Source organism: Nothobranchius furzeri, chromosome 5, assembly GCF_043380555.1.
Source record: "Nothobranchius furzeri strain GRZ-AD chromosome 5, NfurGRZ-RIMD1, whole genome shotgun sequence".
NCBI classification, from domain to species: Eukaryota; Metazoa; Chordata; class Actinopteri; order Cyprinodontiformes; family Nothobranchiidae; genus Nothobranchius; species Nothobranchius furzeri.
The window spans coordinates 30,112,835-30,139,403 of NC_091745.1; the positions used below are offsets into that span (position 1 = coordinate 30,112,835).

The following is a 26,569-nucleotide window of genomic DNA, read 5'->3' on the forward strand; positions in this document are numbered from 1 at the left end:
TCGCTGCCTCAGCAGTGTGCAGTTTCTGACTTTCTCCGACAGGTGACGTTAGCAAACACCACAGAGGCTTGTTTTCTCCGAGTGAAAGAAGAAAGAAGAAGGAAAGGTGTGGGAAACTGGGATAATGTGGAAGAAAGGTTAAATGACACTCATCAATCATTCATCCCTATATATACTGATGGGTCGAAAGAGTCAGGAAATATAACGGGATTTTCTTTCTGGATTTCGAAATTTAGTATATATCATAAAAGTCGAAAATCTAATAATCTGTCAATTCATGCAGTGGAAAGGTTAGCCATTTCATTTAGTTTACAGTGGATAGAACAAAATGGTGTTAGGAAAAGTATTTGCTCAGACTCCATGTCTGTATTGTTATCAATTAAAGAAATATCAGCTGATAAGAGGTCAGATATTTTGTATGAAATATTTGAGTGCTTGTTTAGGTTGATGAAGAATAATTCAGAGGTTAGGTTTATGTGGGTTCCAGCTCACAGTGGAGTAGAGAGTGATGAAATAGCTGATTATTATGCAAAGCAGGCAACGAAACTGGATACTGTGATGGAGGTTCCATACAGTGTTGCGGAGGTGAAAACAGTTATTAGACAGCAGATTGTGGATGAATGGCAAGACCAATGGATAAGGGATGTGAAAGGAAGACATTTATACAAATTAAAGGAAAAGGTTGGAAGAATGGAAGTCATTCAAATGAGTAACAGGACTCAAGTAGTAATATCAAGGATGAGAATGGGACATTCAGCTTTGAACAGTACACTTTTATTCTTGGACAGCATAATACCGGTATGTGTGACTGTGGACTTGATAGGGAAACAGTAGAACATGTATTATGTACTTGTAGAAAATATGTGGGGAATAGTAAACTGTTGGTTAAAAAATTAAAAGTTACAGGATATAAGAAATATGATTTGAATATTCTGTTAAATGGGGTAATAGTAGTTTATAAGTTAGTCAGACTTTTTAAGGAAAAGTGGAATACTTAATAGAATTTAGTTGTTGTTTTTTTTTTTTTTTTGTAGGATACTCCCCACTTCAACTCACACTCCCATTCAATAGGTGGCGGAAATGCACCTGAAAGTTGGTTGCCACCCGCCAATTAAACGACCAAAGAAGAAGAAGAAGAAGGAGGAGGAGGAATCGTTCTTCATCAAAACTCACACAAAGACATTGAATGAGGTGATGGAGGTCCCTGGGTCGGACAGCGACTGGAGGAGCGCGCAGTTTCGGCAGAAAGTCGTGGCTCAGATGTGAGAAACTTCGTTTCTTTTTATTGTCCCAAGTTTCTGTTAGATTAGCTCACGAGCTAAGCTAACGTTAGCCCGGCTAGGAAGAACGCCACTTTCAAATGTGTTGTCATAAAGATGTTATTATGTAGAAAAGCGAGACATTCATATCTGATGCATTTAAACACGACGTTAAATGTTTGTACCAAGTTCTAAACCAGCTCTCTGAATCTCGGAACTGTCAAAATATTTAAATATCGGAAAATTTTCATCTGTTGTAATTTTTATTCCTAATGATCTTAGCTGTCTTATGAATTTGTTAAATGTTGCTTCAGCTTGGTGTAGATTAAGTGATTTGATGTTATAAACCTCTTACAGTGTGTTGTTGATGTGTTTGATTCATGTTTCTGTCACTGATCTTAAAACATTAAACTAGCCCACCTGGCTAGTGTTTCGTTTTTATTTTCTGTTTCGATTATTTTTAGCCTTGTATAATTGTTATTGTTTTCTGCAGGTTTCCAGTATGTATGATGTTTTAACTTGTTCAGCACTTCGGTATGTCATATTGATGTGCTATATAAGTAAAGCTGCTGATCTGCTGAAGATGCCAGAGTTGTTCATGAGTATGATGTTAATTTAGTCAGCCTATGACACCTTTGTTAGTTCAACCTGTTTATTTAGTTATACGGTTGTCATGAATTTGGCTTCTCTCACTCAGAGTTTCAAAATTCATCATTAGCGTCCGTGATCAGATAAACTACAATATTCATAATAATCATTGAATCTGTAGTTTAAATATAGTTGAAGAAAATAAATAATTTAAACTGGGTATAAGCTAATGATGCAAAAGTGTCCCACGGATGCAGATGATCAATTCAGATTTTTAAAGTGTGATTTGTGTTTATTCCAGTGAAGAGGCCATGAGGAAGGCAGGAACTGTCAACACGACACACAAGTCTGGGACTGACATGGAGAACCATGTTTACATGAAAGCCAAAACCAGAGTGAGTACCACTGTTGCCAACTGTTTTTGACTGAAAATAGCTGAAGACCAACCCCAACCCCCCCCCCCCCCCAGTCACTAGATGTCGCCAGATGATGTCACGGGCTAATTTGCATACAACACAATGACATCATCTTGTTTGCGTGATGACGTCACCAAGTTTGCGTCACAGCGTCACCGGTCTTGTAGAGTAAATCAGATAAAACCCGCATGATTCTATTTTAAAAATTATTTAATTTATTTTTATATTTTATTAAAATAAAAACCCCATAGAATACAAAACAGCAGCCTTTAAAACGTTAAGGAAAGACGCCACAAAAAATGGAAGGAATATTTCTATTTTGTCTGAAGAGAATGGAACTCTTAAACACAAAAATATTAAATTGATAGGAATGTATGTATGATTGAATTACAATGAATTTTCTCTTGTAGTTTTCAAGTGCCTTGAGATGTATTCTGTTGTGATTCAGTGCTATATATTGACCTAACAGATAAAATATATTGTTGGGTATTTTTATTATTTAATCCAGGCGTACCTCAAAGAAAGTCCAAAACACACAAGGTGGGTTAGAGATAATAATGTTATTAATACCATTTACCAGTAAACACAAATAATCAATAATCAGATTTTGCAAAATCGGAGAGAGTAAAGTCAAGGGAGGTCGGTTTAGTCTCTCGACGAGCGGGGGCCCATCGAAAGGATGAGATATGACAAAGCACACACACATTAAAAGTTGACCCAACCTCTTCCTTCACAGACAGCGAACTTTCCCAGGTTCAGAGAGCTTTGTTGTGATAACAGAACTGCAGACTTACAAGGTCGATTTTCCCCTGCGGCAGGGGCCGGTTAATAACACCAGATGTTTCTCAGAAAATAAGGCTAATGAACTCTGTTTGAAAAAACAATCTTTTTATCCAACATATATATATTTTATTTTTGTTTGGTTTTGTTGTTTTTAGTACTTTTGTGTAAAAAGAAGCAGGTCGTATTTAGTACTCAGAAACGTTACATGCAAACTGCCAATGACCTGAGGTGTTTGTCTTACAGTATTATTCTGTTTATTATAAAAGTTTTAAATGTGCTACGTTATTGAAATCACAGAGTTCCAGTGTTCCTTGAATGCACCACAAGTGGTGCGAGAAGCCATGTGTGAGTGCGACGCTGCCTGCCAGTGCCAGCCAAGCTCAGCTGCTGAAATGCGGAAGGAGCGGTCGCCCTTTATGTAGCTCCGGTGGCGATCTCAAATAATGGACTCGTGAAAGAAAACCCACAAAAGGTTTGATTGGCCAACGGGGGTAGCGTGATCATGCTGCACGCACATGCGCAGATTATTTTCTTTCTGATCCTCTGGAAGGAAGGAGGGGCCTGTCGCTTCAGATGCCTCGCTAATCTGCAGGTAAAGTCGGCTACAAAGTTGTAGTCAAAGTAGCTGAGGGGGGTCAGAAATGTCGCCAGATTTGTCGCTAGGCGCTTTTTGAAAAAAAGTCGTTTAGGGGGTCTGAAAAATCGATAGAAATGGCGACAAAGTTGCTAAGTTGGCAACACTGGTGAGTACCGCTGTCAGGCTGAGGCTCAGAGACAGGTGATCAATGAAAACTCTTTAAATAGAAAGGTGGTGGTTACACAGGAACGGTGAGTCATCATTTGTAAAGGTTCCTGGATCGGGCAGCGCTCAGTCCTGAGGAAGATTTTGATGATGAGTTCAAACCGCTGTGGTGAACAGAAACTCACCAACTTCATCCTTCTGACCTCATCAACCTTAAAACAGACATAATCCAACAATTAACATGTCTTTTAATCATTTTATCATCAAAACTAGCACTGACATGGAATCTGCTGTTGAGACACAGAAAATCATCACAACTTGTTTTCTCTGATCAATAATTACACCAACACATTTGGTTCTGATCAGAGGCAGCAAACATGCAACCTGGGGTCCACTATAAATCTGTGAATGATTTTATTTTATAACAAGCTGTTGCAGGCTGCTTGTTTTAATAATAACTGGGTGATCTGATGACTGATGAGTTAGAAATACTGCTGACCCAAATAAAAACACCAGCAGCACCAGAATAAATGATAAATGACCCGCACTTGTAGCGCCTCTCAGAGTAAGGACTCCAAAGCGCTTTACACTACAGTGTATCATTCATCCATTCACACACTCATCCACACGCTTATGGTGATGAGCTACAATGTAGCCACAGCTGCCCTGGGGCGCACTGACGGAGGCGAGGCTGCCGAGCACGGGCGCCACCGGTCCCTCCGACCACCACCAAGGACACAACAGCAGAATTCTCTGTCCGGAGCCGGGATCGAACCTGCAACCCTCCGATTACTGGACAACCCGCTGTACCTGTTGAGCTACTGCTGCCCAGTAAAAACAAATGTGAAATTTCCCACATAATGGATGAGGATGAGTTTCCATCACTGGTGAAAAATGATCCGTCTCAGCTCCTGGCCTGATGGTATGGATCTCTGTTTGTTGTAACTTTATTGCCGTTAAAATTCAGTAAAAAGCCAACGTTTGTCCTGGAAACCTCATCTGTTTATGCTGCGGTCCACATGAACGGGTTTCTGTCTCCAATCTTAACTTCTTGTGTCTTCTTTAAAAAAATCCAGCTTTCCATTTAAAGTTCATCTTGAGCGCTGACTTGGTGCTCTGAGCACTTGCAGTAAAGTTTACGATGTTATTGATTCCACAGTAAATGACTAAGTCGTGAGTCTCGTAGTTAAAGTTTTCACAAACAGAATGAAACGGTGTGTTTCAGGAGGAGTATCTGTCACTGGTGGCGAGGCTGATCATCCACTTCAGAGACATTCGTGAGTACATGATCAGTGATTGTTGTTTGTTTCTGACAGTAAAAACTAAGCAGTTATTGATCTCTGTTACAGATAAGAAGGCTCTCGGAGGACCAGGTAAGTGGGGCTCTGGTCTCTGATGGGGTTCCTCTGTGTTCTGCTCTGGGCTGGACCCATCTGTACTGGACTCATGGTGGTTCTGATTTCTGCTGCATGTTGGAGCTGTATAATGTAATCTGTTGTTTACCCTCTGCTAGATCCCATGAATGCCCTGACTAACCTGACAGGGGTTGGAGGGGGCCCAGGCACCATTGGCATGGGGCCTCGCCCCCCTGGAGCTCCAGTGGGTGGCATGGGGGCCATGGGGCCGATGCAGATAGGTCAGCATGCCATGGCAGGGGTGACTGGAAACCCACAAGCCAGTGAGTGTGTTCCCCTTGTGTGCTGTAAATGCTCATGGTGAGAGCGCTCGCTGAATGCAGGCTGTGTGGAAACGAGCTTCTCACGTTTAGGGTCTGATGGCACGTTGTGTGTTTGAGCTCTTATTGGGCTGGTTCTGAGACATGGACCGGTTAGGTTGTTCACCTCATTCTCCTCTCTCTGCAGTAGGGGGGCCAGGTCAGATGTCTGTGCAGCAGATGGTGCAGCAGCAGCAGCAGCAGCAGTCCATGCAGTTCCAACAGTTCCAGCAGCAGCAGCAGAACGCAGCCCTCCAGCAGCAGCTCAGGGCGCAGCAGCTGCAGCAGCTACAGCAGCAGCAGGCCCAGAACCAGCAGCTACAGAATCAGGTATACGATCCTGACCAGGTCTCTGGTTGACTCTGATGGTGCTGCAGTGAAACACAAAGGTGCTTTGTTGCAGCGTTGATAAAAGTCAAATATTGTGATAAAGAAACTGTCTGGCCAAAAAAATAAGCTAAGCACCTGGATCTATGATCTGGGGTTCCTGCGGTTGGTCAGGTCTATGTTCAGCAACTTTATGAGAACCAAAGAATGAGGTCAGCTGGCTGCCTGGACTTACTGATTACCCAGGTTATTGCATCAATGGATTTTCCCCTCCCCAGTGGCATGGGCATATTCCCAGATAATGATGCTAGGATTCACTTGTCTCAAAGTGTGAAAGAGTGGTTCAGACATCATTTTCACACACGGATCAGCCACCAGAGTCCAGACCCTAACTCCTGAGAATCTTTAGGATGTGCAGGAGAAGGCTTTATGCAGTGGTTCGACTCTTATCATCAAAACCAGATCTTAGTGAAAAATGAAAGCAACACTGGATGGAAACAAATCATGTGACTTACTGACCCAATGCCAGAGCAAATGCACCCCCCCCCCCCCCCCCCCCCCCCCACACACACACACACACACACACACACAGATTATGTCTGTCACCTTTTTGGTGACGATGTATTTCCAGGCCAGACTGTGTATATGTCTGCCCTAGCTCTGAGAGATGATGATGGTTGTTTTAAACTGGATTTTATCAGAGCTAGTTAGTGTTCAGAACCACAGGGTACTAACCCTAACCAGTTAATAACCTGAGGTTTGTTATGTGTACGGTATTTACTTCCCTCTTCTGCTGGATGTTTTCATGATGTTCGCCGTCTGTGTCAGCAGATGCATCAGAACCGTATTCAACAGCAGCACATGCTGCAGTTGCAGCAGCAACAACAACAGCAGCAGCAACAACAGCAGGCTCAGGTTCAGTCCATCCAACAGATGGTGCAACAGCAGCAGCAGGTTCAGCCTGGTCAGATGCCTCCACACACTCAGCAGCAGCAGCCCGGAATGATGCCTCAGTCTCTACCAGGACAGATGACATCAGTTCAACATGTTTCCCTCAGCACCCTGAACCATCAGCAGCAGCAGCTGAAGTTCCAGGTGAAACTAGGATCTGTCTGCGTGTTTGGTCGGACCTACACACACTAAGTGGGCAGCACAGAGTCGCCCTCCTTCTGTTTGATTCCTTTGTGCTTTTCTGTAGCAGACTCGGGCGACCTTACCCCCTCAGCAGGTCACTGCTCAGTCGCAGCTCAATGCTGCTGCAGCAGCAGCGGCCGCCGCTGCAGCAGCGGCTGCTGCCGTACCTGGACAGGTAAGAACGCTGCAGGTTCAGCTGCTTTCATAACAACAAGAACAAACCGAATCGATCGATCATTCCTTCATCATTCTGCTTATCATCGGGTCTGTTACCTGCTTCTATTCATCTCTCTCTCTCTCTCTCTTTTTCTCTCTCTCTCTCTCTCTCTCTCTCTCTCTCTTTCTCTTGTCCTGTTCAAAGACGGTTCGTCCTCCCATTCAGAATCTGGTCCGGCAGCCGCGACCCCCGCTGAACTCCTCCATCCCTCCTCCTAACGCTGCTGCAGGGATCGGAGCACAGATGATGTCGCAGCAGGTACTTGTTTCCCCGTTGACCTCAAGGCTACAGTGTGTGTTCAGCTCTGTTTCCACCTCTCCGTCTGCTCTTCTTCTACCAATCACTATTATTGAACGCTTGACAGAGATTAGGACTTGGTTTTCAAATAACTTCCTCCAACTAAACCCCAAGAAAACAAGAGGTACTCCTCATGGGTATGAAATCTGCTCTGGGGAAGGCTGGCATCTTCTCCTTAGCCTGTGATGGTTCCTCGGTTTCCTGTCTGGCATAGGTCAAGAGCCTTGGAGTTATGTTGGATTGTACTCTCCATTTCAAGCTCGTATCGATTCCATCACCCGAACAGCCTTTTTCCATCTCTGTAATATAAATCATCTCCGTCCCTCTCTTTCCGAGCATGATGCTGCTATTTTAGTAAATAGTTTGGTCATGTCTCGTTTAGATTTCTGTAATTGTCTTCTGTTCGGCTTACCCCAAAAGTCACTTCATAAGCTGCAGCTCGTGTCGTCACAGGAACCCCTCTTACTCCTGTTCTACCACAGCTTCACTGGCTCCTGTTCTACCACAGCTTCACTGGCTCCTGTTCTACCACAGCTTCACTGGCTCCTGTTCTATCGAAGCTTCACTGGCTCCTGATCACATTTAGAATTTTTTTACAAACGGCTTCTTTTCACGTTTAAGGCTCTGCATAATCTCTCTCCCTCCTATATCTCCCAACTCATCTAAGTCTCGGTTCCCTCTCGAGTCCTTTGCTCCTCTGGGTCTTTGAATTTGCATAACCCTCCTGCTCAGCTCACCACTGTGGGGAAACGCTCCTTCAGCAGACTTGCTGCCTCCTTGTGGACCTCTCTCTCGGCAGACCTTAGGAACATCACATCTCTCTCACTGATCTAATCTAGGCTTAAAACACATCCTTTTAAAGTTGCCTACTCAGTGTAATTATGCCTTTATGCTGATTGTTTTTAAATTGTTGGTTTTAGTCGTTTTATCGTGGGCTCTTTTTGTTTTGTGTTGTACGGCGGCCTTGGTTGTAAGAAAGGCACCTGAAATCAAATGAAATGAAAACGTTTGGCCAACAACCCAGTTCTGGTGATATGATTGTGGTGAATATCACTCATTTCTGATCATCCAATCACCTCCACAGGGGCAGCAGCACTCCATGATGTCATCACCTCTACAGGTGCACACACCTCAGATGCCACCTCCTCCCCAGCCATCACCACAGCCTCCCACCTCCCAGCCCAACTCAGCCAGGTACAGAAGGTGTTCTGAAGCCACACCCCTTTACATGCTGCAGGTTGTTCACCTGTTCACTTCCTCCTTTCAGCTCTGGACCAACACCGTCTCCAGGGGGGTTTCAGCCCAGTCCGTCCCCTCAGCCGTCTCCCAGCCCGGTCACCTCTAGAACCCCCCAGCCGAGCCTCAGCGTGGCCTCACCTGGACCACTCAATACTCCAGGTAACACACCTGCAGCTTGAAGCTTGTTTTTGTGCTGGTGGATGTGCAGCGCCCTCTGGTGGTTTGAATGAACTCCACTTAAAGAGCAAGCCACCCCCAAATCAACATTTTTTTGCTGATAAACTAAATAAACGAGTGTCTAATCGTGCTGCAGACACGTGTCGTCAATAATTTGGTACTTCAGTGCATTTTAGTTAAAATTTAAATATTCTGCCTAAAGCTGTCAGTGTTGTGCCGTCGTCAGGTAAAAACTCTGCACTGCATTTGAATTTAAATCTGCCACTGCTATTGGCTAAGAGGTATGCTATGATGTAAACTGGTCCTTATGATGTCACAATGTCGTTGTGAGCCTGTGTGTGTGTACTGGTTTGCGGCTCCGCCCTCTCGGTCTGCAAGGCAACAGCATTTGTTGCATTTTTCAAACATGAAGAGGGAGTTGAGTGAGAATCTGGTAGGGGGTGACTTGCTCTTTAAGCACATTTAACCAAACAGGAGAAAACTCAGGTCGTGTGACTTTATCCCGACCCCACCTGCTGTCAGGTAATCCCAACTCGGTGATGAGTCCGGCCGGAGCCACGTCTCTGGAGGAGCAGCAGTACATGGAAAAACTCAAGCAGCTGTCCAAGTACATAGAGCCGCTTCGCCGGATGATCAACAAGATCGACAAGAATGAAGGTCAGCCTCTGTTAGTTGGTTCTCTCACTGTTAGGTTGTTGTTTTTCCTCTCACAGCCCAGATTATTTATTTACTCTATTTTATTTACAGGAAAACTGGTTCAAGTTATTTTGGGGCCAATTTCACTCATTCCTCCATTTATTTTGACAGAAAAATTCATTCTCATTATTTCCTTATCGAATAGACTAATAACGCTGTCTGCTTGTATTTACGGAGAAACAGGGTTAGGGTTAGGGTCAGCAGGCTGTGTGTGAGTCAGGAAGACAACGTGGGGTTGGGCCGGAAGCCTGATTCTGGTCAGCAGCTGATTAATCCGTCATCTTAACTGAAGTAAATCTGGTTTCTACAGAAGCAGCACGCAGTCGCCAGGCTGGGTCTGAATTTCAGGGTGAAACAAAAGTGCTGCATGACATTAGTGGCTGTTGGTTTGCTGGACAGATGATGACATCATTCAATAAAACAGGAAGTGGACGTTAGCAGATGTGTTCTGTGCTTTCAGACAGGAAAAAGGACCTGAGTAAGATGAAGAGCTTGCTGAACATCCTCACTGATCCAACCATCAGGTAACGTCTGTTTGCATCATGGCCGTGTCACACAAAGGGACGAGACAGAATCAGCTGATCGATCAATGACATCATTGTCTGGCTGGTTGGAGCTGTGCCTGAATCTGTGTGTTTAGGACTTTAGTAGGACCTACAGGTCCATCTGTCTTCAGCATCTTCATCATTTCATCATCTATGGTTCAGGATGAGAAGCTGCTTCTTTACCAGCGGAGGCTGGAACCGTTTCTCTTGGTTCTTCTGATGTTTGTCTCGTGGTCTGACCTACAGATGTCCTCTGAAGACGCTGGAGAAATGTGAGATTGCTTTAGAAAAGCTGAAGAACGATATGGCCGTGGTAAGAAGAGCTCCTCATCACGTCTTGCTCTATCCAGCGTTAAAGCTGGTGATATTTAGCTCCAGTCTCTCTAGACTGACACAACTGGCTCATCCCTTGAGTTAAATCCCTTTTTCTAGCTGAATGGTCCAAATGCAGGAATGAGTGACACTGAGAGAAAAAAAATCTGACAAAATCCAAAGAAACACCCGGGAAGACTCCTGGATGAGGGTTTTAAACCAGATGAGATCATGGCTTAGACATCTACCAGAACCAGCCTCATGAGTATCGTTGTTTCCGTTGCAGCCAACTCCGCCTCCTCCGCCCATTCCTACCAAGCAGCAGTATCTCTGCCAGCCGCTGCTCGATGCTGTCATGACCAACATCCGCTCTCCAGTCTTCAACCACTCCCTGTACCGGACGTTCGCCCCCGCCATGAGCGCCATCCACGGGCCACCCATCCTGTAGGTACCACTCAAGGGATTACAGTAGCTCCTGTTGCCCCCATGCAGCATTTAACTCTCTGCTGCTCAGGGGGCCCAACATCTCTGGGAGGAAGAGGAAGCATGAGGAGGACGAGCGACAGACCATCCCCAACATTCTACAGGGGGAGGTGGCCCGCCTCGACATAAAGTTTCTGGTCAACCTTGACCCCTCGTTCTGCAGCAACAACGGCACCGTGCACCTCATCTGCAAGTTGGGTGAGTGGCTGAGCGCCATCAGCTGCACCGACCTCAGCTCAGTCCAGTCAGAAAACGATGCGCTGAGGAGGAGTTTTGTTACTAAGACTGTCGGAAGGTTCTCAGTCCTCCAGGTCATCGTAGTCTAAGGAGCTTTGAAAGAAAAGCGTCTGGACTTCTTTGAGTTGCTCGAAGACGTTTCACCTCTCATCCGAGAGGCTTCTTCGTTCTGAAGAAGAAGTCCAGACGCTTTTTCTTTCAAAGCTCCTTAGACGTTACTAAGACTGCTTTCTACAAAGTAACCTTTAAAATAACCAGAGGAAGAAATTTCATTCACATCAAGGCAAAACAGTAACTTGGGTCTACAGGTGGCAGCAGTCATGTTTGAAAGTGATCCAGCTGTGAGCAGCAGTTAGCTCCGACTGCTGCAGGAACCACACTGATGGACCAGGACAGCTGGAAACCTTCTGAACCTCATGTTGTATCCTGGAGTCATTCTCACTCTGTTGTTGTTTGTGTCTCAGATGATAAAAACCTTCCCAGCGTTCCTCCTCTGCAGCTCAGTATTCCTGCCGACTATCCGGATCAGAGCCCATACTGGGATGATGATGGCGAGCAGTACGGTGAGAAGAATCCACATCCTAAACACACAAAACTCTGCTACCCTCCAGTGTCTCACCAAGACAGAAAAATAGGCACGTGTGGTAAATGACCTGCACCTGTGTAGTGCCTTACTGAGTCACAGGACTCCAGAGTGCTTTACACTAGAGTCATTCATCCATTTACCCACTGATGGTATCCTGGGGCACACTGACACAATCGGTGCCACCAGTGTCTTGCCCAAGGACACAGCAACTGGCACAAGTGGAGCCTGGGTTGGAACCACCCACCCAGCAGCAGTCTCCTTCAGCCTCCAGAGGTTCTGAGGTTTAAGTTGGACTGTCGGCTTTAGTCATTCTCATAAAAAGTTGTGTTTATCAAATAATTTGACTGTTTTTCTGCTTGAGAATCAGTTTTATAAAATTAAGTTACAGAAGAAAGCCTCAGTTCTCAGGTTATATCCTTAAAAAATCCATTCATGATCCAAGTATTAAATCTCTGTTGTTTTCTAATTAACTAAATCTGATATTAACAGTTTCAGTGTTTCCCCTAGGAATTTTTCCAGCTGTGGCGGGGGGGCTTGGGGATAAATTATGACACGTCTCTAAAACCCTTTTCAGATAGACATTCTGGAATATGTGTGGACAATTCAATCCGGTTTTTAACTGGAACTATGTTTTCAGACACTCAATAAAGTAAATTTTTCTAGTGCAGAGAGGAGACAACCCATAGAAGCACTGATTTGATCTCATTTCAGAGACAAATAGAACAGGTCAGATGCACCTAATAAATAAAATTACTAACATAAACTCAGGAATCTGTTTCTTTGCTTCACTGTTCTGGTGCTGAAAACATCACTAATGCGGATCGAAGGAGATACACAGATAAACGCACCTCTTATCTAGTCTAGTGAACTAGACCAAATTCTTGCTTTGCAAAGTTTGGTCTAGGCACGCTCCACTGGAACCTCCGCAGCTCCTACCAGGACTCTGGCTGGCCAATCACAGCTCTCTAGAGGGGTTTCAAACACATAAAGAGCTGTGATTGGTCCATAATGGTGGGCCAATCATAGTGCAGGAGGGAGCGGTAAAATACAGGGGGTCCTCAGCAAAAACAAGAAACTACGAATCTGATGAAACCCGCTGGTTTTCTATCAGGCAGTCACGGGGCAGCTCCAACGACCCAGTGGCTGTGCTGGGTCAGTTATCGAGCCCAGTTGGGTGAACGAGCCGAGACGACGTCGTGCTCTGCTTAAGAAGAAGCGTTATTTTCCCGCTTCAGAAGAAGCATCCAACGTGTTTTTACACTTTCTCCGAGACATGTCACGTCGCTAAGTTGTTAGCGCCGCGCGCTAACACGTCAATAGTGCAGCGTAGCCTGCTGGAGGTTTTAAGGGTTCAGATGAAAACACCCGACCTCTCAGGCTGCTTACACATCAATCTTAAGTTGTCGCTGTTGCGCTCACGCCGTAATACAGTATTAGATGCGGTTAAAGTCAGACATGAAAAAATAAATAAATTTTACATGAATAAGTGATGCTTAGCCTGGTGGGGGGAGGAGAACCTGGCCTAATAAGCACGGGAGGAAACCCTGTCAAGATCGTCAACACTCGTTTATCTTAATGCTGTTGAAACATGTAAACCAAAAAGCATTATATCCACTGCTACCTTTCTAATTTTAAACTCAGTAACTTATGCTCTAACTGCACCTTGCCCTGCCTGCTCCTCCTTGCTGCCCGCCGGCTGTGATCACAAGCGACAACATAGTAGTTCCCGCTGCTTCTTCGGGAAACAGCGCAAAAACAAAACAAAAAAAAACTTGGGATCTTGTGGGCGTGGCGGTGGGATTTCAGCCTACGCCTATGTAAGGGAAACCCTGAGTTTAACAAGCTTCTCAGCAAATTAGGGCAAAATAATATCTGCAGCTTGATGTCTGGTTCTGTTCTGGGAACAGTCCTGGTCCTGCAGCTCAGTGGATTTTAAACGGATTCAAGTCTTCAACCATATCCTTCATTATTTTATGCTGAGAATTTAAGATTAAACAAAAATAGTTCTGATGATTCAGGTCATAATCCAGAGTCCTTGGCCTGTTTACAGACTCGGTTGTTAAATGTAAAGCTGCCCCAGAATAAACACTTTTGGTTCCATAAGTAATTAAATAACATGAGACCAATGAGGTCCTTATACCAGAACCAGTTAACGGGTCTAGTTGAGCTCAAACAGATCCTGATTTTTGATGCTGAAAACTCAACGCAGTCGGCTGAGCAGGGATCAGATGTTAACGTGGCTTTTGTTCCTCAGGTGTGAACAGTTTCCTACAGACGGTCCACAGGAACATGACATCCAAACTGCTGCAGCTGCCAGACAAACACTCTGTGACAGAGCTGCTAACCACCTGGGTTCAGAGTGTCCGCCAAGCTTGTCTGTCTGCAGCTTGAAGCCCCTGCCTACTTGAGGCCACGCCCATCCAAAGTGACTCACACTGCATATGACACTACCTTCATTTCACGTTCTGACATGAACAGCTCTGCAGACGTTCAGTATGCTGCTGGTTTCCTGAATGCATCATGGTTTTGGCTCTCTCAGCGCTGGTAAAACAGATTTGCCTCCTGAATAAATGTGTTTTTTTTTTTTTTTTGTAATAAATTTTGTTCTAAGCCTTACATCTATTTGTCATTTGTTTCTTCTTAACATGAATTTTACTTTTACTTTTGTACACTTAGACATGAACTCCTAAATCCAGTCATGGGTTAGAACTAAAGTACACAAGTTTCTTTAACCCATCATTGACAACTGAGTTTCTGTCCACAAGTGGTTTCATCACTTTGGTCTTTGACATATTGTTGGCTTTTTGATTTCAATCAGTCAATCAATCAAATTTTATTTCTAAAGCGCTTTTCAAGCAAAGTGTGATTCAAAGTGCTTTACAAAATGACCCCAGATTCCCATAACAGGTTAAAAACATTAACAAACATATGCAAGCACACGCACACACACACAGACTCACACACACACAAGTAAAAATTATATTAGGCTGAGTCTAGATGAGCCAAGTATGGTAACACAAGGAAACGCCATCAGAGGAGCCGTCTGCCCCGGCAGCATCAGGTCTTCCACACTTAAGTCTCAGTGGAGGGGGAGCATAGACCCCCACCTATAGAGCGCCCAGGAAGCTACAGTTGACCACCGCTCCCGGGGCAGAGGGGCCCCCACAGAGGAAACACTGGATTAAAATGAGTAAAAATGTGATAAAAGAGCTAATATAAATGACAAAAGTTAGAAAATAAGTAATAAATAAAATCATAGACAGTAAAATAATAATTTAAATAATAAAACTGTGCTAAAATATAATTATATAGAACATGCAAAGCAAGTAATAAAATATAATCATGTAAAACGAGAAATAAAACTAGTAAATATTTAGATAAAAGCTAACCTAAAAAGATGGGTCTTGAGTCTTGACTTAAAAACATGAACGTTCTCTGCGGCCCTGAGGTCCTCTGGCAGCTCGTTCCAGAGGCGAGGGCCATAACACTGGAAGGACGCCTCGCCGTGAGTTTGTGTCCTGACTTTAGGGATGACCAGGAGACGCCTGCCAGAGGAGCACAGAGGCCGCGAGGGTTCATATTGTAAAAGCAGTTCTGATAGATAAGAAGGCTCAAGACCGTTAAGACACTTAAAAACCATTAGAAGAACCTTAAAATGGATCCTGAAACATACGGGGAGCCAATGCAATGATTCTAAAACCGGTGTCATGTGCTCCTGCCTCCTGGTCTTCCATCAGGACACGTGCTGCTGGATGTTGTAGAAGTTGTAAGCCTGAGATGCTCTTTTTGGGAAGACCAGAAAGCAGGGCATTGCAGTAGTCTATCCTACTGGTGATAAAAGCATGCATCAGCATCTCCGTATCGGCCCGAGAGAGAATGGGGCGGACTCTGGCGATGTTCTTTAGATGATAAAAACCTAGTTTTGTGATATTTTTAATGTGTGGGATAAAAGTCAGCTCAGAGTCAAAAATCACACCCAGGTTCTTCACTTGTTCAGATGGATTAAAAGACAGAGATTGTAATTTCGGTAAAAGCTTCTCTCTCTGGGCCTCAGGACCAATGACTAAAACTTGGCTCTCATTTGTAACTGAATCCACAATCTGAACAGCTGATGGATTCAGAAACTCCTCAGGAAACATAGAAAACAAAGATTACACTTAAATATTTTCTGTCTCCACCAGTTGATAAACAGCAGAGCGACCCAGTACCAAACATACCAGCTACATCACTGATGCAATGTCCTCATCAGCACCAGATCTATTTTCATCCATTTATCCGGGGTCAGGTTGCAGCAGCCTAAGCTGCGAGGCCCAGACTTCCCTCTTCCCAGCCACTTGGGCCAGCTCCTCCGGGTAAATTCCAAGGCGTTCCCTGGCCAGCTGAGACAGTCCCTCCAGCGTGTCCTGGGTCTTTAGGTCTCCTGGTTGGACGTGCTCAGAAAACCTCACCAGGGAGGTGTCCTAATCAGATACCCGTTTGAGCCGCCTCCACTGGCTCTTGATGTGGAGGAGCAGCAGGTCTACTGTGAGGCCCTCCCGGATAGCCAAGACTCTAATCCTAACTTCATCCCAGGAACCCTGTGGAGAAAAGTAATTTAAGCCACTTGTATCCATGATCTCGTTCTTTCAGCCACTACCCAAAGCTTGTGACCATAGGGGATGATTCCGGCTGTCTTCACAACAGACCGGTACAACACCTGCAGCACCAATCCGCCTGTTGAACTCGCACTCCTCCTTTCCCTCCATCGTGAACAAGACCCTGAAATACTCAGTCCTCCACTTGAGGCAGGACCTCATCCCTGACCTAGAGAAGACATTCTACCTTTTTGTGACTTAGGACCATGGTTTTGGATGTAACATGATGAAGGAGCTGTTTCCACCAAGGTTATTTAACCTCTTTCCACAGTTGCCTCTGACACAGTGCTCTAGTGCAGGAGACAGCCTCAAGGTCATGCATTTGCTTCTAAACTGTTTACTTTCCAGCAAAAGTAGAAAGATTAAAAGACTTTTATTAAATCAAAGAACTCTATTTTTAATAAAGCTAATCAAAACAACTGTTAGTCAATAATACAATGTGACCAATCTGTGAAATCACGATGTTATGATTAATATGTTTTAATAAGTGAATGACTTAATCTAGTTCACTAGACACACTGATACACGTAAGGTAAACAATCGCATGACACATTGCTGTTGCTGATCCAATCAGAACCTTCCTAGTCTGAAGCGTGGCATAGTCTCTGTGGTGTTTACTAATCTGCCCGCTTTGATTCGACCAGAATTCAAAACATACAGATTAATAAAACTAGTTCCAACTCCATCTTAGTTCAGTTCTCAAGATCTCACGGAGTTCACCGCATGCTAAGCGGAGTATCGGACCGGCCGTCTGTACTTTTTAAGCTGAAAACCACCAAGCTGGAAAAATCTGTTGTTTTTACCAATCAGGCAACGGTTCCTTTCAGAATAAAAGCTGAACTCGCTGACCCAAGGTGGGTCCCTTTTTGACGCTGTGAACCACTTTTTACCTGGAGACAATCCAAGGACTAGTCTGTCGTGCTGACGCTGTACTACTGGCTCCAGTACAGAAAGGAGGGTCCATGGACCTGACATTCTGGATCCGTGACGGAGGTCTCATTCTAAGGGTAGATGTGGATGCGACAATATGGCATCTCATGTGTTTATGACTACTCCGGTCAAGTCTGATCATAGTTAGAAGCAAAACATCATCTCCCACTCAGACTTGCCTCTCCGGATACGAGAGTTCTGAATAACACTCATTCACACACACCATCCATCTCACACCTCATTCAAACAGAACATCCATCATTAGTAGTTAGTCTTGTTAAATTGTTTAAAATTATTTCGTAATAAATCATCTTAAACGTTTGAAGGACTCTCTCTCTCCTCTTTGTCTCTCAGTTAATACGGTGTTATCTAATCCCTGCATAAAAAAGTTCCAATCTTCTCATCAAATAACCCAGGGGTCCGTAAAATGGATTTCATACTCGATATGCAATCTTAATGTCTTACGGTCCTTAATTAAATGTAAATTAACTTCATTACATGGAGAAGCTGATTCTCATCACAGCTGTTTCAAACTTGACTGCAAACTGCTCTTGCAAAGATCAGCCGGTTGAAGCCAACACGACCACATTGGCTTCAAAAAGCAGAGACTTAATCCCCTCAACACCTAGGTTGTGTCTAGAAAAGTAATGAACTGAATTGGTGACAAATGGCAGGCCTGGCAGTGTCCAACTTACTGCCGGCATCGTGGCCCAAGCTCTGGCAGCGGTCATAGAGAGACAAAATTGTTTCCAAGAGATGGTTCAGAATTGACTGAATGTGTTACGAATATAGTTTTATGGAAAGAGGAGACGCTAGTTTGTATCTTTAAGGCTCTAATTAAAAACCTGTTATAAATCATTCACTCCAAAATGTAGATCAGCTTGAGAAAGATGTCCGAAAGTTTTTGACCTCAAAACAAAAAGTACCAGTTGAGAAAAGAAAAGCTCAAGTATCTTCACCAGCAGGAGTTGTGAGGGACAGCCCTGAGAGAAACGCAGTCCTCTAAAGAGCTGAAGCTACAGTTTCCTCCTGTGATGGAGAGATTTTTGTCTGCTGGATTGAGAGAAGAGGATTATACGTTTTTTATAGAACCACGTTGTTGAGCCAGATTAGATCCTGGTTCTGATCATTTAAATGACAAAAACTGTTTGTAAAAAACATTTTATTAGGAAAGTTCAGAAGCTGAGTGAGAAGGTTCTGTAGGACAGGTTGGTGAACACGTCAATGTGGCTGCTGCTACCTCCCACCGTCAGCACCTGAAACACAAACACCTTCACCAGGTGCTCCTCACACCGGTTAGGAACCTGCTGTGCTACGTTCAGGGACTCACCCGGTGCTCTGAGCTGTTGTTCAGCTGCAGAGTGTTGAGACTTGAGGGTGTGCATGGGATCTGAGCTTTGACATCTCCACCCAGAAGACAATGAGACACAAATGCACCCTGCCCCACTGCCAGGATCTACACAACAGACACAGACATATTGTTGTTTGTCCTCCACTCTGAGTGAAGTGGGCCATTGTGTCTCACCATGTCCTGGTGGAAAGCTGCCTGGCGCTGGCAGCCGCTCAGGGGAAACACGGATGTTGGGGACAGAGAGCGGAGGTGCCACAGAGACATTGACGGACCTCCTCCACACACCTGCAGGGACACAAAAACAACTCATGTGTGTAAAACTGTCCTCCCAGGTGAGACCTGCAGCTGTTAATGCGCGGTACCACACAGTCCTGATCAGCTGAAGCTGCTGTTTTCTTACCATCCAGTCAGAGTCTGTGGTCACACAGCTGATCCATTTACCGTACTGAGGCCGTACGCAGCTCTGAAACACACACACACACACACACACACACACACACACACTCAGCATATTCTCACAATGTGGTGATCCTTGCTGACTGGCATGTAGCTCTCACCTCGTACTTGTAGACTTCAATGCAGTGAACGCACTGGCCCGTCCTGGTGTCTGAACAACAACAACATCATCACCATCACCTGCTGAGGAAGGCCTACCCAGCTGCTGTAACTCACCCCACATCCTCACAGATCCATCCTCGCTGCCGGACAGAAGCTCGGACTCCCGCTCACGCACACACACACAGTGCACATAGTCTGTGTGACCCTGAAGGGCTGTCTGCACACATAGGCCAGACATGTTTGTGTGAGGTTAGTTTAGTGGCGATTTTCCTGAGGGTTTTAAATCCTTGGGTCCCTGCTGCACTCAAGTGATATCTTGTACGCAGGCAAAAAAAAGTCCAATGTCCAAACAATCTTAACTGATGAATATTTTTGGTGTTTATTCATCCAACTTGTCAAGTATGATGCACATCTTCATTTCCTGCCGCTTCTCCTGCTCTGGTAAAAAAAACTATAGGCCTACCCCAGTGCATGCTGGTCTAACACCAGTCCCCATATTTATTGTTCCTGGCTGATTCTCACAGGCAAAACTAAAATAAATAAATTAAATCATCATTAACCAACAACTAAACCCAATAAATAACCCAACAACTGTAAGTACAGTGATCCCTCGCTACTTTGCGGTTCGTTTATTGCGGATTCACGACTTCGCGGATTTTTTCTTTGGAGACTTATTCAAGGGAAATTCGCCGATTCGCGGTATTTTTCTATGCGAAATATCAAGAAATTCCTGTTTTTTTTCATCATAAAATGCACTTTTTGTAATAAAACTATAAAAAAAACAAGTAAAAAAAATTTTTTTTCTTGAGTTTTACCCACAAAAAGAGAATGTGATCATACGATAATTCAATATAGTACTGTATATCAGACTGGTCGGCTGGATTCGGGAGTTGAGCTTGTAGGGAGCGTGGTTTCACAGACACGGAAGAGATAGCGTCGGTGAAACGCCGGCTCACGATTAATCTAGGAAACCCCCGAGCGTTCGAGCATCAACGAAGTGACAAGGAAATGCCGGGCTTTCCAGAAGTAAGTAAGATAACTTACTATGAGCTGATAGTTCGTGGGATGGATCAGTAGGTTGGAAACTCTGATCATGAATATGAAGAAACGATGACTGAGTGGTGAGCTGGAAAGGCGACTTCCGATTATAGCCGCGGTTTGTGACGTAGATGCGACGTGGAGGGAATCCCCGCGAGGGGCATGCTGGGAGTTTTGGTCCATAGTGGAGGCCGGCTAGCTGGAAGAGGCTGGCCTGGGAACTTGGGTTCTGACACTGTACTGTAAATATGGTGTCCCTACTTCGCAGATTTTCACCTATCGTGGCCAGGTCTGGAACGCATCTACCGCGATAAACGAGGGATCACTGTAACCCAAATAGCGCCAACAGTTAGTTTAGGCAAAGTAAAATGATTTCTGTGACGTCGGGAGTTTCCTTTAGCATTGATGCTGTTTCATTAGTCAAAGACAATAAGCAGAGAAGCTGATGCACCTTAAAGTCTCCATGTTCCAGGTCCAGGATGTGGACGTTGTTGTCTCCAGCTCCAATCACCAGACTGTTGTCCTGAAACACACACAGGCCAGATGTTTCCATATCAGATCCTCTTCAGTCAGTTCTTAAACTCTGTTTTGTTGAGCAGGTGTGTGTGTGTGTGTGTGTGTGTGTGCGCGCGCGCACTCACTCACTTGGGTGTTGATGACCATGGAGTTAATCTCTGGGATCTCCAGACTTGATCTGCCAAAAGACCAGAAGAGGCATTAGTACGTGACCTTCAGGTTGGACGGGAGGCAGGAGAGATGTCCTCACCTATAGTTGGGCCTCTTCGTCCAAAGACATTTCACATTCTGAGGACATCAAGTTCACAACATTTCACAAGTGAAGCTGTGCTGCTGTACAGGTTATCTACCAGATGTAGCGTTACCTTCTTGATGAGTTCAGTCCAGCTCCAGGCACTGATCTCTCCATTTCCAGCACTCAGCAGGACACAGTCTGTGGACAGAAGACTGAAAACTGCACCTTCATGAGCTGCAGCAAAAGAGACAAAAACTCAAATCAGATGAAGATTAAAGGACCTCAAATCAAAAACACACCTAACACTAGTTTGGATTTGTTAGAAACTGTCTCATTTAATCTGAAACCACCTAAAAATTAAAGTAAAAAGTAGAAGGATGGCATTCATGCTTTTCACATTAAAACACGGCTGAACACACCAGAAGTCTAAGAATAAAATGTCTTAATAGGCTGAGGAGGCTTTTAATTTGAAGTTTTAGCATTTCACAATGTGGAATGTGTGCCTTTTTCTGTTGAAAAATTAAGTTTTAGTATTAAAATTAATAGTTTAACATCATAAAAAGTCTTGCTGAGAATGAGTGAGTGATTAAAAATTCATTTTATGGAAAAAAAAAAAACATTAAGCTGCAGTGCAACATTTAAAACTTAAAAATAAGTAAACTGTAAAGTCTGACAGGAGCTTTAAATGCTTATTGGACACAGGTAAACGAAACACCACAGCCTGTGGCGGTTTTACCATTAGGCATAGGTCGGCGGCCGCCTGGGGCCCCCTTATGATGGGGGGCCCCCTAGCCCTGACTGCTGGCACCCCTCCGTTAATGCCACAATGGACTATTCCTTTAAGACGCCGGTGCACAAACAGGAAGTGATTGGTAGTCATTCCACTCCAATCCAGTTGGTGGCGGTAATGCACCAAATTGTTGTTTGCCAAGTGCCATAAGACCACAAATAAGAAGAAGAAGAGAGGCGGGAGCGTTCGCAACAAATTCTAAGCGATAGTCAAAACATGAAGCATGAAATGGAGTTATCCTAGTGGCTCCAATAAGAGAAAGATGCTGCTTGCTTTAAAAAAGCCTTTATCTTCACTTCCATAAGTGACGTTGTTTTTCAATGTAAACATCAAAAGGAAGCAGAAAAGGAAAGAAAATCGGAAATGTTTAAAGGGAGGAAAACAGACCAAAATGGAAAAAATAGAAGAAAAAAAAGAAAGGACACAGGAGCACTGACAGGAAGAAGAAAGCACTCATAGGGAGAGAAAGACAGGAAAAAAGAGGAGGACTAATAAAAAGTGAAAATAACTCATGTCAGAAGAGGGAAGTTTCACAAATCCAGTTAAAGATAAGATTGTCGAAAATTTAGGGGGCCTCATGTCTGTGTTCGCCTTGGGCCCCCGTCGTCTTCCTGCGCTTATCCGGGTCACGGGGGCAGCATCCCAACTAGGGAGCTCCAGGCCGTCCTCTCCCCGGCCACCTCCACCAGTTCCTCCGGCAGGACCCCAAGGCGTTCCCGGACCAGATTGGAGATGTAACCTCTCCAACGTGTCCTGGGTCGACCCGGGGGCCTCCTGCCGGCAGGACATGCCCGAAACACCTCCCCAGGGAGGCGTCCAGGAGGCATCCTGACCAGATGCCCAAACCACCTCAACTGGCTCCTTTAGATCAGGAGGAGCAGCGGTTCTACTCTGAGTCCCTCCCGAATGTCCGAGCTCTTCACCCTATCTCGAAGGCTGAGCCCGGCCACCCTACGGAGGAAACTCATTTCGGCCGCTTGTATCCGCGATCTCGTTCTTTCAGTCATTACCCAAAGCTCATGACCAAAGGTGAGGATTGGGACGTAGATCGACCGGTAAATCGAGAGCCTGGCTTTCTGGCTCAGCTCCCTCTTCACCACGACAGATCGGCTCAGCGTCTGCAGTTATGCACACACTCGGCCGCGAACCTACCCAGCAAGAGCTGAAGGTCAGAGCTGGATGAAGCTAGGAGGACCACATCATCCGCAAAAAGCAGAGACGAGATTCTCCTGCCACCAAACTCGACACACTCCACACCACGGCTGCGTCTAGAAATTCTGTCCATAAAAGTGATGAACAGAACCGGTGACAAAGGGCAGCCCTGGCGGAGTCCAACCCTCACCGGGAACAGGTCCGACTTACTACCGGCTATGCAGACCAAACTCACGCTCCTCTGGTAAAGGGACTGAATTGCCCTTAACAGAAAGCCACCCACCCCATACTCCTGGAGCGTCCCCCACAGGGTGCCCCTGGGGACACGGTCATAAGCCTTCTCCAAATCCACAAAACACATGTGGATTGGTTGGGCAAACTCCCATGCCCCCTCCATCACCCTTGCAAGGGTATAGAGCTGGTCCACAGTTCCACGGCCAGGACGAAAACCACATTGCTCCTCCTCTATCTGAGATTCTCCAGTACCTTGGAGTAGAACTTTCCAGGGAGGCTGAGGAGTGTGATCCCCCTATAGTTGGAACACACCCTCAGGTCACCCTTCGTAAAGATGGCAACCACCACCCCGGTCTGCCACTCCACAGGAACTGCCCCCGGTGACCACGCAATGTTGCAGAGGCGTGTCAACCACGACAGCCCTACAACATCCATAGCCTTGAGATACCCATGATGAACCTCATCCGCCCCCGGGGCTCCGCTGCTGTGTAGTCGTTTGACTACCTCAGCAACTACTGCCCCTGAGATTGGACAGTCCATCTCCAGGTCTCCCGGCTCTGGTTACTCCTCGGAATGCGCACAGGTGGGATTGAAGAGCTTCTCTGAGGACTCACCTGTAAACGTCAGAACAGGCTTCTGGCTAGCGGTGGTGGCTTCTGGACTTAGAGCTGCAGCCAAGCTGAAACAAAAACACGGCAGGTGTGAACCTCAGACTGGTGAAAGGCGAGACCAGTTTCGCTGGTTTGTCCCACCTGAACAAGGCAATCTCTCCGTAGTTGTTTCCGGCCGCCAGGAAGCGTCCGCAGGGAGAAAAGCTCTGGGAGAAAACCGACATGTGGAGGAGCTGCGGACATGAAGAGATCGAGTTAATCCTTATTTAAACAACATCAGACACACATGAACGATCATATCGGCTGTTTTCAGATCCGCGTCGGGAGCATCGACATGGTCGGGAGGATGTGTGCGGGTTTTATGGCTGTTTCCAAGGGCGCATGGTCATTGGTGGGAACATGTCACGTGACACGGAGAAACCAAGCCCGGAAAATGTGTCTTCCTGAAACGGATTATCAAATCAGTTCAAACTACCTTAAAAACAGACTCTAACATCAGGTTGAACCTGGTTACAATAATATCTGTAACACTTTCAGATTTATAAATGTTTAATGATATCAGAGAACATCGTTATTTTGAAAGCTTGAATGTTTCTTCCTAAATAATAAAATCTCCGCCAGCAAAGAAATAAGTTAAAACCTGTACAAATCATACCTCATATATGTTTGTTTGCCTAGTAAACAGTTTAATGAGATTTTAACAATAATACGAAGAAGAGAAACACTGAATAGGGCTGCAGCTGGTTTTTAAAACATTTACTCTTCGTCAGAAGCGTGTGCGCGATAGCTATAATATTTACCTCTACGGGTCCCATTCTGCCTCAAAATCCTCCCGGTTCCGTTAAAGTCGCGGAGAAACAAGGGACAATGGAGCCAGCGCGGGAGAAACCATCGACATAAATATGAAACGAATCGGGTGGTGACGGAGAAAGACGCATAGATATGACGTATGATCAAGCATAGGATTGTGGGAGATGTAGTAAAGAGAGGGCTTGTTTCTGACATATCAGAATCGATCAGAATCAGATTTATTGGCCAAGTTAAGTTGCATTTACAAGGACTTTGGCTTCGGTAGATGTTAGCTGTCTAAACATACATCAAATAAATGATAATGCATTCAATTATCAGGGAAGAAGCACTTATTCAAAAGTAAAAAATAAATCAGGAATTAAATCTCGAACAAAGAAATACTTCCAAGTTCAGAAGAACCCTGTCATCAGGGTGCACGGGTGTGACAGCCAGTTGCAGAATGTTGAAAGAGACAGGTGTGTGATCATCATACAGAACAAAAATATGTGAGAGATAATGCATGCATGGCAAAGCCCACAACGTGACTCAAATGAAAAACACAAGTTTACTGCATGCACATTTCTACTGAATATTCACAAGCAAATTAAGTCCAAATATTCTATTTTGTCCTTATCTAAAATTTAATTTGTCTTCAGTTTGTTTTCCAGCTTGAGTTTTTTGTGTCCAGCAACCTGTGTGGTCTTATAGATCATAATAGACTAGTAGATGACACTAACATGGAAATTGAACTAGATATTCTGTATTAACAAGTTTAATCATGTAAAATGAGAACAAATAAATAAAAATTTCTCCAACAGGTAGATCTGGTGCTGTCTCTCACGCTCCATAAGGGAGTGCTTAACTAGAAGCACATCAGTCCTGTAACTGTTGCCGTTTAATCTGTTACTAATAAATATTAGTAATAGAATAGTAATAAATTAGATTAGTAATAAATATTGTGATGTGCTCTTTTTGTTATCCACTGCCCATATTGTCTATAGTGCTTTTATGTGACCTGCCTAGGGATTGAGGATTCACTTTAGCATTCCTATAGCCTAGTGAACTAGACCAAATTCTTGCTTTGCAAAGTTTGGTCTAGCAACACTCCACTGCAACCTCTGCAGCCCCAACAGCATTCTGGCTGGCCAATCACAGCTCTCTAGAGGGGTTTCAAACACATAAAGAGCTGTGATTGGTCCATAATGGTGAGCCATAGTGCTCTATCTGCTTAGTGAACAAATCACAGAGCTATATCCGCTTTGTGGGCCAATCAGGGCACTCTATATGCCTGGTGGGTGGGACGATGCAACAGAGTGAAACATGAGTATGTCACATTCATTGTCCAGTAGGCAACGGTAGAACCCGCCCCACAACCGCGAGCCGTCAATGGAGCGTTGCCAGACTAAATAATACATTTATTTAGTCTGGCTTGCCAGGCTATTATTCCTACTATAATCTGGCATTTTAATGTCTGTTGATGTTTGAATAGTTGTTCATTAATGTGCACTGTCCACACACTGTAAAATATTAACATGCTATCCCTCATGAAATAACCATCAACAGTACTTTAGAATTCAGCCTGACGAGGGTGATGCACCGTTAGAGGGAATCAGACAGAATACTCACAAAACTTTGTTGACAGATGTTGTTCAGCAGCAAAAGCAGCTTTAAATAGAGCAGGGTCCCAGAGAGCCGCTGTCCAGCATGTTTTAGTTGTTTCCCTGCTTCAGCATAGTTGATTCACCTGTTCAGCAGTTCATCGGGCTCTGTACAAGCCTATTAATCACCTGCTGGTTAAAATCAGGTGTGTTGAATCAGGGAAACTTCTAAAACATGCTGGATAGCAGTTCTCTATGACTAGTTTTCTATCCCTGAAATACAAGAACAAATTCTTTATATTGCACCTTCTCAAGATAAAAGTCACGGGGTGCTTCACAAGAACAACAAAAATACAAATTATTATTTAAAAAAGTCATAAT

At 44.6% G+C, this 26,569-nt stretch overlaps 2 protein-coding genes across 6 annotated transcripts; one reads left to right on the forward strand and one right to left on the reverse strand.

The window, feature by feature from the left end:
- The first annotated feature begins 1,088 nt into the window (after positions 1–1,088).
- med15 (mediator complex subunit 15) lies at positions 1,089–14,368 on the forward strand. Of its 5 annotated transcripts, none has more exons than XM_070551548.1 (18): positions 1,089–1,262; positions 2,149–2,242; positions 5,014–5,065; positions 5,138–5,161; positions 5,302–5,466; positions 5,654–5,832; positions 6,658–6,924; positions 7,028–7,138; positions 7,325–7,438; positions 8,562–8,671; positions 8,745–8,875; positions 9,416–9,550; positions 10,050–10,113; positions 10,381–10,447; positions 10,733–10,890; positions 10,961–11,127; positions 11,631–11,729; positions 14,007–14,368. In XM_070551548.1, the coding sequence occupies exons 1-18, from the start codon at positions 1,195–1,197 to the stop codon at positions 14,141–14,143; spliced, it is 2,142 nt and encodes a 713-aa protein (XP_070407649.1). In that variant the 5' UTR covers positions 1,089–1,194; the 3' UTR covers positions 14,144–14,368. The 5 variants fall into 5 exon arrangements, with proteins under 5 accessions (XP_070407649.1, XP_015798039.3, XP_015798041.3 ...); XM_015942553.3 differs by having other exon boundaries at positions 1,090–1,262; positions 5,651–5,832; XM_015942555.3 differs by having other exon boundaries at positions 1,090–1,262; positions 5,651–5,832; positions 7,031–7,138.
- Positions 14,369–18,461: 4,093 nt separating this feature from the next.
- Positions 18,462–24,747, reverse strand: thoc6 (THO complex 6). The gene is made up of 13 exons (XM_015942559.3): positions 24,602–24,747; positions 23,943–24,034; positions 23,805–23,869; positions 21,145–21,248; positions 21,030–21,067; positions 20,909–20,957; positions 20,715–20,786; positions 19,340–19,442; positions 19,225–19,274; positions 19,068–19,130; positions 18,842–18,952; positions 18,647–18,772; positions 18,462–18,572 (listed from the first exon to the last, which is right to left on the reverse strand). The coding sequence occupies exons 1-13, from the start codon at positions 24,614–24,616 to the stop codon at positions 18,492–18,494; spliced, it is 969 nt and encodes a 322-aa protein (XP_015798045.3). The 5' UTR covers positions 24,617–24,747; the 3' UTR covers positions 18,462–18,491.
- Between the last annotated feature and the right edge of the window lie 1,822 nt (positions 24,748–26,569).

Bases quoted from the DNA above. Each gene is read 5' to 3' on its own strand.
- med15 (XM_015942553.3), top strand. From the start codon at position 1,195: ATGGAGGTCCCTGGGTCGGACAGCGACTGGAGGAGCGCGCAGTTTCGG. The intron at 5,066-5,137 runs GTGAGTACATGA...TCTCTGTTACAG, and splicing joins CATCCACTTCAGAGACATTC to ATAAGAAGGCTCTCGGAGGA. The intron at 9,551-10,049 runs GTCAGCCTCTGT...CTGTGCTTTCAG, and splicing joins CAAGATCGACAAGAATGAAG to ACAGGAAAAAGGACCTGAGT.
- thoc6 (XM_015942559.3), bottom strand. The intron at 18,953-19,067 runs GTAAGAAAACAG...GTGTCCCTGCAG, and splicing joins CCACAGACTCTGACTGGATG to GTGTGTGGAGGAGGTCCGTC. The intron at 18,773-18,841 runs GTGAGACACAAT...TCTGTTGTGTAG, and splicing joins CAGCTTTCCACCAGGACATG to ATCCTGGCAGTGGGGCAGGG.